General features: G+C 34.1%; 1 protein-coding gene across 1 annotated transcript in view; it reads right to left on the reverse strand.

Annotated features, from left to right (window-relative positions):
* Positions 1–14602, reverse strand: part of Fam227b (family with sequence similarity 227 member B) — a 171693-nt gene that overhangs the window by 148315 nt on the left and 8776 nt on the right. Inside the window, exons 2-7 of the mRNA XM_036185834.1 lie at positions 12857–12972; positions 10779–10832; positions 5040–5271; positions 2111–2178; positions 1197–1232; positions 621–725 (exon numbers count right to left, since the gene is read on the reverse strand). Of these exons, the coding sequence (XP_036041727.1) occupies positions 621–725; positions 1197–1232; positions 2111–2178; positions 5040–5271; positions 10779–10832; positions 12857–12904 (543 nt within the window). The 5' untranslated portion in view covers positions 12905–12972. The remainder of the gene's footprint in view (positions 1–620; positions 726–1196; positions 1233–2110; positions 2179–5039; positions 5272–10778; positions 10833–12856; positions 12973–14602) is intronic.

The following is a 14602-nucleotide window of genomic DNA, read 5'->3' on the forward strand; positions in this document are numbered from 1 at the left end:
TGGGTTGATAAGAGTGGAAACACAGAAGAGAAAACATCTTTCATAGTCACATTCCCAGCCAACGGGCACTTGTATGAAGACTAGAATGCTAACACACCAACCGTGGTGGTTGAATGAGAATAGCCCCGAGGCCCTTAGGTTTGAATACACAGTCCCCAGCTGGTGGAACTGATTGGGAAAGACTAAGAAGTATGACCTTATTAGAAGAGTGTGTGACTGGGAGTGGGTTTTGAAGTTCAAAAGTTTGGTGTCATTCCCAATTAGCTCTCTCTGCCTTCTACTTGGGGCTCAAAATGTGAGCTTTCAGCTTTTCCTGCTGCCATGACCTTTGCTTTGTCATCATGGACTCTAACCCTCTGAAACCATAAACTCAATTAAACACTTTTTTTTATAAGTTTCCTTGGCTATAGCATTTTGTCAGAGCAACAGAAAAGTAACTAAGACACCAACACATTTTCTCCCGGTAAACAGGGTTAAACATCGCTAAAATCCAAATTCAATATTTAAAGAATCAAGTTTGCTTAACATCTAACTTCTCCTAGCTTTAAATAAAGACCTGATTCATTAAATCACATTCTCAAGTTTTATTATAGAATAAAAATAAAATAATGTTTATATACCTGAAAATTATTGGCTCTTAAAACAAAAAGATAAATCTGTTTAGCATCCAAATGTCTGGGTAATTGTGTTAGTTCATTTTGTTTGAATCCTGAGAAGCTGCAACCCTAGAAAAAAAATGGAAATGTTATTTAACAAAAATTATTTCTCTTCTTAGTATACTGGATTCATATAACTTTGGAAGATAGATAAATATTTAACTATTATTTAGCAAACATAATTATGCTATTTTATGTTACTACATTAAAAATTATGTATTTTCCCTGGGAAAATTTTCATATATTTTGTTTCTGAGAAATTAACAACATTTGCACATTTGTGAGCCAAATTTTAAAACAAAACTGAGTAATTTTTTAGAACATATTTTGGCATATACTGAAAATATCAAGTATTTTAGATAGGCTATGCATAAAGAAACAAGAATAGGGTAGAATAGAAAGTTTTCTAAGCCTGTTCTCAACTCTCTTTCTTGGAGCACAAATTTATAGTTCTATCTACATCTATAGCATTATAAGTACTCTTTTGGCTCTACATAATATACCTGATATATAATCTGACAGTATAGAAAATTGAAATACCTCTATATTTTTCTCTGTCTCCATTTCATCTGAAAGCTGGAAAAATTCAAAACAAAGTATTTAAAATTCTAAGTTAAAGGATTTTTACATTAAAATCCTGATAAATAAACCCCTAAAATATTTATATTTAACAATAATTAATAAAGCTTTGGTTCACACAGGCACTTATTAAATAACCGAAGGAAGATAGATATATACATATACATATACATATATTTATGCATACACACACACACACACACACACATATATTTATGTATATATATACACACATATATATATATATGCATGCTATGGATTATGCTCATTGTTAGTAAAAAAAAAAATGACTGGTCAATAGCAGGGCAAGAAGAGATTGGGCAAGACAGCCTGACATACAGAGAAAGACAGGAGGAGGAGGGTCAGGGTCAGGAGAGTCTCCAGAGAAACCAGCTTGCCACTGGGCTGTGTAAAAAATGAGATAACAATCCATGAGCCACGTGGCAAAGTATATACAGAAATATGGGTTAATTTAAATGCAAGAGTTTGCTAATAACAAGGCTGAGCTATCTTATTAATTATTAATTAATTAATTAATTAATTAATACATAATTAATACAAGCTTCTGTATGTTTATTTGAGAATGACTGTGGGACAGGAAAACTGGAGTCTACATATATACATATATATATATATATATATATATATATATATATATATATATAAATCAATCTCAAATAACTTACAATGTGATGATTTCAGGGCTCTAACATTGAGTGTCAAAAAATAAATCCTTAGATCTTCAAGACAGAAATGTTGCTTAACAAAGACTAAAAGGACATTTTTAAAGCATTATCAGTTCTTATCTGTAGAGTGACAGTATTTACATTTCCTATGAAAATACATTTTTGAGGGATAGTAAACAAATATCATACCATTATTTTCCTCTGCCTACTGTGTTCCTTTAAGAATGCCTTGTATTTTTCTAGATTCGTATATGAACCTTTAAGAAAAGGAAATTGACAATAATGAAAAAAATCCAAAAAAAACTCTAGATGATTTAAATATAAAACTATCCAATGAAATCAATTAAAATTTTGACAAGCCACACTCTTAATAAATAATGGAACCATTGTTTATCTTGTTTTCTTTTGTTTTTCCAAAACATCAACCCCCACCTAACATGTCTATGGTACTTTGGCATCTAACAGTTTACCTCAACTGATACCTAACAAAAAAGTCACATTTTTCAAATCACTCAGCTACGCAGATTTGACAGTTTCAAGATTACCTTAAATTCAATAAAATGCAGTACCATGGTGCATGGCCCAGTGAAAGATATGTGCACAATAATTTATACAATGTAAGACTTTAAACTACTCCCGATATTCATATATTGGAAACAATTAATATATGTGTGTATATATTTTAAAGGAGGAAGACATGAAAGGAGATTTTCATATTTTTCTCTGCTTACTCATAGATATTTTCACTATAAAATAATATATGTATATATTATACAAGCTACATATAGTTTATATATGCATCTATAAAACATATATAAATAAAAATATATTAATTAGATGCATATATATACTGTATATACCTATAAATTAATGAAGTTTTTTAAATTTAAAAATTCAATGTGAAAATTTAAAATTATGAATTTAATATGGACTTAAACACATTCTTGGATTTGAAAAATCTAAAGTCAAAGGATATTACATATCTAAATGATATAACTAATCAAATTTATATAACACACAGAACAGGCTTTATTAGCATAGTCAGTATCATTATGTTCAAGCATTCTGTGTAACAATATGACTCATTAAGTCAGGAATAAGACAGTAGAGAAGCCAGCATGGAACTGGGAATTTTGGCATCAGCACAGGATGGAAGCCTGGCCTCCAGCTGGACAATTTGGTGGCCTTTCAGCTCGCTTGTCTTCCCTATTGTAATCTACCCCAAACCTGGTCACCTTGGCCTCCCTCTTAATCATCTCATGAATAATATGCATGCCAACACCGAAAGAGAAGAAAAGCAACCTGAACAAACAGACTCAAGTAATAACCTACAACAGATGCACAAGTTACCTAGGATAGACGAAAGTAACATGAAAAAAAACACATTTTCATGCTCCCCCAAATTACCAGTTTCATAATAACAAACTGCAACAAGAATGATCTAGAAGATTTTATGGACAAGGAATTTAAAAGAATGATTTAGCTATGCTCAAACAACTCAAAGAGGCTATGAATATACTCAAAGAAAACTTTAAAACAAAGAGATGAATACACAGAAGTCATTCCAAGACAAAGAATTAGAATTTAATAAAGAGAGGGAACTGTCAAAGGAAACTCAAGTTGAAATGATGCTGGAAGTGAAAAACTTAATACACCATATAAAAATATCAGTGTAAAGCCTCATCAGCAAAAACTAAACAGAGAAACACTGGAGTTAAACAACACGGAAAACAACAGACATCTACAGAACATTTCAACCAAACATGAGAGAATGTTCATTCTCCTCATTAGCCCATAAACGTTCTCCAAAACTGATCACAAAATAAGACATAAAGCAAGTCAAAACAAATATTGGAAAGTGAAATAACATCCTGCACGTGTATAACCATACTGGAACAAAGCCAGATATCAACAGCAATAGGACACAGAGAAAATACATAAACTCAAGGAACCACAATACTACTGAACTGCAATTAGACAAGAAAGACATCAGTAAGGGAAAAAAATCCTAGATGTGAATGAAACTGAAAACACAACATGCCCATGAGAAGAACGGAACCAGCCTAGATGTCCATCAGATGAATGGATAATAAAAATGTTGCATATACACAATACAATTTTATTCAGCAATGAAAAAAACTAAAATTATGAGAATTTTAGAAAGTGGATGGAATTTGGAGTATATTAATTGAAGCGACCCAAACTCAGAGAGATAAACCAGGTATGTACTCTTTCATGCAGTATACATAACGTACATAGCCTGTAATGTACACACACACACAAATGGGTGTGGTCAACTAACAAATTGGAGAGGAAATAAGAGAGGGTAAAAATTAGTGCTGACAGGGGTGAGGAGCAAGGAGACGTAAGTGAAATTAAAGTAGAAATGCGACTTGGAAAGAGGTCACATAGGCAATGGAATTAAGGGGGTGGAGAAGAGAAGAACGGATACGAACCTACTAAAATACACTCTGCCTGAAATGCCATAATGATATCTAATACCTTGTATGCCAATTTTAAAAAATTTGAAGAATAAGACAATAGCTGCTATTATTATTTAAAAATTATTATGGAAGTATTGATCAATACAATTAGATAGGAAAAAGTTATACAAATACCAAGGATGAAAAATTATCATTGCTTGAGGAAATGTATCTCAGCAATTAATTTCTTTTACATCAAATACTATATGTACCTACAGGCTAACCTCAACCATGTGGATCAGCTCCCACTCTATTACTTTGATTTCTACATTTACTATTGATGGAGGCTTGCTTTTTAAAGCATCACTTGGCACATCTTGTTTCCCTCAATCCCTGAGGTTTTGTTACCTCTATTCTAGTTTAACAAAGTTAATAACTGTCTTAGGCTTGTTCCAGTAATCCATTCTTTCCACCCATATCCTCAAGTCTACCTAAAACTATTTATTAGGTCCTACTGGATGATGCAATTTTTAAACATGTAGTTTTAAGATATTAAACTTTGGAATTTCATTCCTTATGAGAATGCACATAAAAGCAGTATATACAGACAGACAGACAGACAGACACACACACACACACACACACACACACACACCACTGACTATTACTTTATTCACATAAAAAATAAATCTTACTTTTCTTGGAAATCATTCTGTCACATTCAAGTAAATGGAAGGAATGCTGTTTCAAAAGATAGGAGCTTTCTTTTAATCTTGACTCCATGGTGCTGACAGCTTCAAATATCCGAGGAACATTGGTCCACAGATAAGAATAAATTGAAGCATATGAAACATCCTCTTCTAGTTTTTTCATAGCATCTTCCCATATATCACTATCTCTAAAATGAATATCCCTGGGCCAATAATCCTGCATAAACAAAAATTTTACATAATCTGAGCAAATTTAAATCAGAGTTTAATGAGTTAAAATTGGAATTTTACTCTAAAGCATTATTTTTATTAAATGTTTTAAAAATAAATTTTAAAATAATTAAAACCTCACAAAAGTTGCAAATTTGCAAAAGGTTTCTAAAAACATGTTTTTGGGGAATCATTTGAACATAAGTTGCTGCTTTAATGGTCCATTATCTTTCAATACTTTAGTATCTCTGAAAAAAGGAGAGCATTCTCCTTAAAAATAAGAATTATAATAATCAAAAATAGTTTTAATACATTTTCCCTATCTAAACTAAACTCTGTTGAAATTTCATCAGCTGATCTAGTGATACCTTTTACAGAAAAAAGAATAAATTTAGAATCATAAATATTCAGGATTGAATTCTTTGGGTATTGGTCCATTTAAGTTTAAAACAACCCCTTAATATTTGTCAGGAAAGAAAGAGAAAGAATTAGGGGCCCAACAGCTGGTTTTTCCTTCTATTTCTTCTAGCCTTACTGACATGCAATAAACAAAATTATACATATGTATGATAAATAACATGCTATTTTAATATCTGTATAAACTATGAGATGACTAGCTAAGTGCAAAGCTAAGAACATACTCATTGCTTTGCATAGGTTTTGCTTGTTTTTTTTTTTAATGGTGAGAAATTTAATAACTATTGTCTTGGCAAATCTAAAATATGTTTTAACTAGAGTTTCCATACTCTCTACTAGATCTCTAGAATATATTCACACTATATAATAGAAACTTTTATATCTTTCAATGCACTTCTACTCTTACTCCTAGAAGTCCTTGGCAACCGTTAGGCTATTCTCTGATACTGAATTCCACTGTTTTATATTCCTTGTGTGAGTAGAAAATGCAGCAATGGTCTTTCTGGGTCTGGTTTATCTCATTTAGATTTTTTTCGGTTTATACTCATGATTTCAAATGTCTTGCATATTTTGTGGATGTCTAAAACAGTCATAAGGAATCATACCTAAAATTATCTACCTAAAATTAACCCTACAATACATGTACATAAACTGTATACTTCAAATGGAATTTTCTCATCTGAGCTGACAAAGCTCCCTCCAAGAGCCAAAGACCATCTACCAAAACCCCAACATCAGGCATGAAGAGCCATCTTTTGAGTTGTTGGCCAGGGCTGTCAAAGAGACTCCCAAAACAAATAACCTATTGCTTTGCCCTTGGTTGTCCTTCAGAGATGGAAGATAAGTCCCTATTGCTGAAGACAGCATACACTTCAGAGGTATGACCCAGAGGCCTCTGAGCTATAACAGACCTAAAAGCCTTCTCACTGAGAAGCTTTCATGGGACCAGAAGGCACCATTCAGGATTCCAGAGGAGAGAAGTAAACCAGAAACTTACTCAGCTGTGATGCTATGAATGATCACAACCAGCATGGCAAAATAACCCTAAAGGTTCAATAGTGGCACACATATGTTGGTGGTATTCAACAGCTCTCTAATCCAATTTAATACCTGCCTAACATGAAAGAAATCATGCCTGGTACTGGAAAACTAGCTCTCTACCCAGGGCTAGTAAAGTCATAGATCTTGGAGGAGAACATACATCATCTACTTTATTAAAACAGTATAATCCCTAACTACATTCTAAATGTTATTCTTTATACCCACAAATAAGTGTAGTCCTTACTCATCATCAAGGAAAATTCTCTTTGTAACAGATAGAGATCATTACAGAAAATCACAGCCAATTGAAACACACAGTTGTAAAGCCCATTCCCAATAAATAGATCTCCAAAACAGTTCTGTCATCTCAGGCTCATGGAAAAAAAAATGAAGAAGAGAGGGTGAAAAGATTGTAAGAGCCAGAAGTCATGGAGTATGCAATGAAATTGTGTCTGCTAAGGACGTCAGAAGCTACACCCATAGTCACACCAAACATGAGCCTAACAAGGACAACAATAAACATGCTAAAGTGAACAGGCAAAAGCTCATGATTCCTCAACCCAACCAAAGAACTCTGGGCATCTAAAGAATGCTTAGACTGTAAATAAATGTAAATAAAAATAGCAACCAGTTGTCCAGCACCAAATGGTCATCCCTGAAGACACACATACAAGACAAGTAACATACAGATTGAGAAAAATATATTTAGGATTAATACATGTACTTATATGTATTATATGTGTATATATATAAAAGAATAATTAATAAATACAGAGAGTAAGGAAAGATATGTGGGATAGTTTGGAGGGAGAAAGGAGAAGGGACACATGGTGTAATAATCTATAATCTCAAAAAATAAAGGAATAAAATAAGTTCCTTTACTGCAGAGTAAAAAATAAATGGAGTGAAGAAGAAACACATAAAGTCAGAGAGAATCTTTTCCAGCTATAAATTTGATAGAGCATTAATATCCAGAATATACAAAGAACTCAAAAAAAGTCAAGGAAACAAATTACTCAATCAGAAATAGGCTGTGGATTCAAACATAGAGCTCTCAAGAAAGAGAGAGAGACAAGGGGAGGGGGCGAGCTAAGAAATATCTTTAAAAGTGTTCAACATCCTTGACAATTAGATAAATTCAAATTAAAACTTCATCTTACCCTAGTCAGAACTCCTAGGATAAAGAAAACAACTAATAAGTGCCTCCAAGGATTCTGGGAGAGAGGGACCCTCTTCACTGTTAGGATTGCAAACTTGTGCATCCACTTTGGAAATCAGTATATGGAATTCTCAAAAAAGCTAAAAGTAGATCTAACATGTGATCTAGCTATACCACTTCTTGGCATATACCCAAAGGGCATTACATTATACTCCATAGATAGTTACTTAACCATGATTATTGTCATTCCATTAACAATAGCTAGGATATGGAAACAACCTAAATGTCCTTCAACAGATAGATAATGAAAATATGGTACATATACACAATAAAATAAAAAAGTATAAAATTTGTAGGTAAATGGATGAAGTTAGGAAACATCTTGAGTGAGGAAACCAGACTCCAAAGACAAATATTGTGCTTTCTGATATATGGATGTTAGCATTTAAGCCTTCTATAGGCATGCTACATTCTTTATAACCTCAGAGGTTAGGTTTCAAGTAAGAGACCAGCATGGAAAGGAGGATGCCCCAAAGAAGGGGAAGTAGAATAAATAGTTATGGAGAGACAAGGGGGAGACTGGAGTAGGAAAATTAATAGGGAAGGGGTGGATGAAAGTGGTAAGCGAGGGAACATGGGGAGGGACAACTAACACTAAAGGCCATTTGAGGGGGTCACATAGAAACTACTACCATAGAAGCTACCTAAAATATATACTAATATGAAAGAAATATAAATGGAGTCACTAAGTAATGAGTGAGACAGTGTCCCAACTGGACATCACTCATCACCATGTGAAACCTCCAGTCCCAGGAATGGGTTATATCTAGTTCAGTTTTTATCCAAAGAGGCCCCAAACATGTCAGGCTATTCCCATGGCTATTGGTTACTCTTCATAAACTGACAGTAAAGTACTATTGCTGAAGACAACACTTACATATCTCATCAAACAGGGAGAAGTCAAGCTAGTGTCTAATTAGAGCTTTTACCCCGACTGACTAGTGTTCATGGTACTTAAAGATATTCTTCTGCACTTTACCAGAGGAGAAAGGTAACCACCAACACAGCCATAAACCATGCAATCTACAACAGTGACCTGCCTACAAAATATGCTGGTACAATAGGGGCACAAATGTTGTGGGAGTAACCAACCACTGTCTGATCAGATTTAAGGCCCACTCCAGGAGCCACCCAGGCCTGACACTATTCCTTGGGTGGCTATGAACCTCAGATTGGGTAAGTCATAGGCCTAGGAGAAAACCAAATACTACTGTTCTGCTAAAGGAACATAGGAATGAAATGACTCCTAGACATTCTGCTATACCCATAGACTAGTGCCTCACATAGCCATCATTAGAGAAGCTTCATCTTGGAGTAGATGGAAACTAACACAGTGACTCACAATTGGACAACATACAGAGAGATATTTTAGAACACTAAGTCCTAAAGGGATGTCTTCATCAAGCTCCTCCCTTCAAGGCTCAGGGATCATCTATGCAGAAGAGGAGGAGGAAAGATTATACCAGCAAGAGGGTATGGAATATTTCAAAGAAATGGTGTCTTCCTCTTACAACAGATCTGATGCATATATGACCTCACAGAGACTGTAGCAGCAAGCACAGGGCCTGTACAAGTTTAAGCCAAACAGGATCTCAATGGTGAGAGAGGAAGTGGACACAGGCTACCACCCCTACCCAAGAATCTATCTGCAATTGACACTCTCTTGTAAAGAAAAAACTAGTTTTCTCCTACGGAGTCTCATTGGTGTATTAACTACACTTAAATGTAGGCCTCATGCCTAGTAGTAAATAGATAACACAAAATGACTCAATGATATTTTTGTATTTTTTGACTTAAATTGCTTTGTTGGGCATTTTTTGTCTTAATGCTATTTGACTTGTATATTATAGTCTTTTAGTTTGTTTTTTATGAGGGGTGTGTGTGTGTGTGTGCTCTTTGTGTTTTGTAAATTCTGTTTTGTTTTGGTTTTGTTTTATTTTGTTTTTGCTTGTTCACTTGCTAAAGAGAAAGAGAAGAAGGTGTGGAGTTGAGTGGATTGGGGAGACGGAAAAGGACTGGCAGGAGCTGGGGGAACTGGGAACCCTGATCAGATTATTTTGTATGAACAACTATTTTCAATGAAAAAAAAAGAAAAAAGAAACAAATTTTTAGAAATCAGTTTTATTCATTTTGCTTTTAAATGAGATTCTTTCTCCAAAAATTGGGACAAAAGCACTCATATAAACATATACATGCACATGAAATTTCATTGCCAGTAATTTCATAGCAAATTCTATTAATATTTTACATAAATGGAAATAAATATAATTCAATTTATTAAATTTCAACAGACCTCATTAAAAAGTCACCTATCTTTTAAACTGACATCTTTATTCCAACCTTTATCTGACATATCTCAAAGTATAACAAACCCTAGCTTCACATTTGCAAATGAGTGAACTCAGCCGATGCTCAGAGAAAACTCCTTAGTAATCTCAGGAACTCCAGAAATACTCGATAGTCATACATGATGATATGAAAACATATTTTGAGTATTTCACTTTGATTTAATAATCAAGGAATATTGATGTAAGTTTTCTGCAAACTATCTGTGAGTATTAGTTGTGATGAGTGGCTAAATAAGGGTAATTGTCAGATTTTCTTGAAGGTATAAATACATAAGACAAAAATCTTAGGAAGGTACACAGAATTATATGTATAGGGTTAACAGTTTTTAAATGTGAAAACATTGTTGTTAAAAGCAACTGGACATGACATACTGAAAGGAAACAAACATGTGCAAACATTCCCATTATTTAATTTCCATTCTTCTTTCCATAGCCAATATTTTTAAAAGGTGCGTTGGCAGAGAAATAAAGATAGGATGCTCTACTCACCCAGTTTTGAGACTTTAAGAATTCTTCAAAGCTCTTTGGAGGCTCTTGGTTTTTCTAATGAAGCAAAAATCAGCCAATGGTATTAATTCTAATTGTACTTAATATACATGACCCACTTAGGCAAATAAAGTACTTAAGTTAAAACTGTTAGTGTTGTAAGATATTATAAAACATTCATTTGTGTACATTGTAAAGTCCAGGTACTTTGAAAAGAGACAGAGATAAGTGTTTAAATGCTGCCTCAACAAGAAACCCCTATGTGAATCTTGGTGAATGCTCTCATTTAAAATTCCAACAAGAGTTCCAAGATATTTTGAGGTATTGTGGACTGTATCCATAATAAAACCAGAGCCAGAAATATAATAAATATTCCTCTGCTGACAAGAAAGCCACAGAAAATTGTGAGTATCCTATGGGGGCTTCAGGCTAATAATTCATAATTCCATTTTTATTATGTAGTAGTTTCTCTGTACATTGAAAATGTACTCAACAATAGACTAATTTTATCAAGATGAAACATTAGTCCTTGTCTTTGAGATTTTGTACATATTATTCCTTCTGCTTAGATAGTTTCTGCCTAAAACTCTCTCTTTTCAAGCCCTCTGGGCCTATTTAGCTCTCAATTAAATATCAAATTAAAAGTCACATTTAATTGAAAGTTTAAAAATTCAAGATCACTCTAACTACCCAGAAATACCTGTTTTAAAACAAAATATCACACAAAGACAAAAACAGAAAGTCACTTTTTTCCCCAAGAAGACTTCACTCTCTGAACCTTACAAAGTTTCTTCAGGGTAACATTGAGCAAAGAACAAAAAAACAGAGACTATGTACATCATAGCTGAATCACATTCATTGTATACAGTGGCTGTCAGAAGTCTCTAAGTACTTGCTGTATGCATCACTTGATCAATAGGTGAGTAGATAAATGGGAGAAGTATCTAGATATTTGAAAAATGCTAACATGTCTCGAGAATGAAAATATAGTGTGGCAGCCAGGTGGTGGTGGTACACGCCTGTAATCCCAGCACTCGAGAGGCAGAGGCAGAAGCAGGTGGATCTCTGTGAGTTCTAGGCCAGCCTGGTCTACAGAGCTAGTCCAGGACAGGCTCCAAAGCTACAGAGAAACCCTGTCTTGAAAACTCGAAAAACAAAAAACAAAACAAAACAAAACAAAACAAAAACCAGTGTGAGAAGCCAGAAGTGTAATTCATTAATAAATATGATATATGATGACATGGCTGAAAAGAATGAAATCACATTTTAATTTACTTAAAAACTTATTAAATGGTCCAGTTTATAAAATCACAGGGCTGTACTTTGTAAAACTAATTACACATTTGGAGTTAAACAGAATATTTCACTCTTATTATTATTTAAATATATGAATATCATTAAACATGCATTTAACAAATTATAGTAAAATAAATAATGTAGGTAAAAAGTATATAAAATAACAAGAATAAATGAAGTCAAGTAAATATTAAGAAAGAAAACATGGAGCTCTGGGGCTAAGAAGATTGAGAAAGATTTATGAGGGACAGAGTAAACAAAAGTCTTAGAAATAAAATAAATAAAATAAATTTAAATGTTTTATTTTATTTTAATGGTTATCAAATTATTCCAAGTATAAACTGAAAACAATATCACATTTTACTTGATGGGAATTAGAAAAAAAATGAATCGAAGGAGGCAAATTTGCATAGGAAACTTTTAGCCAACTTCAATATGAAATGTCTAGAATAACATGGCAAGGAGGTAAGGAATGAGAAGGTAAATGAACAATTACTTTCATAGAGTGCTGCTCCATGGAACTAATAAGAAAAAAATGGGCCATATAAAAAGCATTATTTTCTAGGTGTTAATGAAAGCCAGCAGATACTGATAACTATGATGGGTCAAGGTTATAATGCTTTCTTCCAAACTGACCAAAGCACTAAGCTACCTGCAGGGCTCTTCTCAGCACAAGATTAGTTCAACAGCAGAGGAAGCCCGTGAAGCCAGTCCTGCTGATGGCCTGAAATCTAGACAGAACATACTCTCTATACATAAGCACAAACCCTCAACAGCTTCCTTACCTGAGAGACAAGCTTCGGCATCCACTGAACCTTCCCTTGGCCTGCCATGGTGGAATAAACACGGAGATGAAGAGATCAGCTGGGTCTCAGGTATCAATCTAAGTTCAGGGAACAAACTGAAAGACACCCAAATGCAAAAGTAGATGACTTAAACAACCCCTCTGTGTCACTTTCAAGCCTCACTTAAGAATGTTGTCAACAAAGTCATAGTGGAAGAAGAGCATACACAGGGAAAGCTGTACAGATTGATAGATTCTTACATGTTTGAATTTCAGAGACTGAGCAGAGTTGAAAAAAATTTTGAATGTCATTCCAAACTTCTCCTAGCTCAAATATCAAGAAAATATAAGAAGTAATTAGAAGAGGTTGGAGGTTTAGTTAATACCAAATAAACTCAATGCAACTAAAGTTACAACTAATCCTAAAGCTCAATTCAACTCAAAGAAGATTCTAGACCAGCCTTTCACTCTAAGAGGGTTCCAGATAGCCTTTTACTCTAACAGCCAAACAGAGAAAAAGACCTGTGCTCTCCAAAATTAAAAACAAATTTCAGATGCTTACCACAATGATTGTTACATAATGTTCAACAAGAAAGAAATACAGAACAACCCAAGGAGGAAAAATGAGATTCATAATCTAGGGGAAATGATATCAACTATATTGACAGGTACCCAAGGGAAAAAAAAGATATATCAGGTACCTAAGAAAATACTTATTGTAATAAGCAGACAAGGACTTAAAAACTACCACAAAGATATTAAAGGTTTTATAATATAGGTTGGATAACAGTGCATAAAGAAAATACTGGCACAGCCCTGTAATCCTAGCTACTCAGCAGGCTGAAGCATGGGGATTCCAACTTTGAGGGCTTCTTAGACAATTTATCAAGACCCTAACAAAAAAAAACAGAAAGAAGTAATTGTTTTTTACAACTGAGTAATACTCCATTGTGTATCTGTACCACATTTTCTTTATCCATTCTTTGGCTGAGGGGCATCTAGGTTGTTTCCAGGTTTTGGCTATTATGAATAATGCTGCTATGAACAGAGATGAGCAAGTGTCCTTGTGGTATGCTTGAGCATCCCTTGGGTATATGCCCATGAGTGGTATGGCTGAGTCTTGAGCTAGATTGATTGTCAATTTTCTGAGAAACAGCCATACTGATTTCCAAAGTGGCTATACAAGTTTGCACTCCCACCAACAGTGTAGGCATGTTCCCCTTGTTCCACATCCTCTCTAACATAAGCTGTCATCAGTATTTTTTATCTTAGCCATCCTGACAGGTGTAAGATGGTACCTCAGAGTCATTTTGATTTGCATTTCCCTAATGACTAAGGATGTTGAGCAATTCCTTAAATGTCTTTCAGCCATTTAGGATTCTTCTGCTGAGAATTCTCTGTTTAGCTCTGTAACCTATTTTTTAATTGGATTGCTTGGCATTTTGCTTTCTAGTCTCTTGAGTCCTTTATATATTTGGAGATCAGCCCTATGTCAGATGTGGGGTTGGTGATGCTCCTTTTCCATTCTGTAGGCTATTATTTTGCTTTATTTACTGTGTCCTTTATTGTACAGATTGAGCAGGCTGCATTTACGTATTTAAGAATACATATATTAATATGTATATTCATATATACATGTAACAATGTAACAACAATTACTGAAGAAAGAGACTATGAATTTGAAAGAGAACAAGATGGTACTTAAGGGCGATTTTGGAGGTGGGAAAAAGAATGAGAAAATGGTTTA

This window comes from Onychomys torridus, chromosome 4 (assembly GCF_903995425.1).
Source record: "Onychomys torridus chromosome 4, mOncTor1.1, whole genome shotgun sequence".
Taxonomy (NCBI): Eukaryota; Metazoa; Chordata; class Mammalia; order Rodentia; family Cricetidae; genus Onychomys; species Onychomys torridus.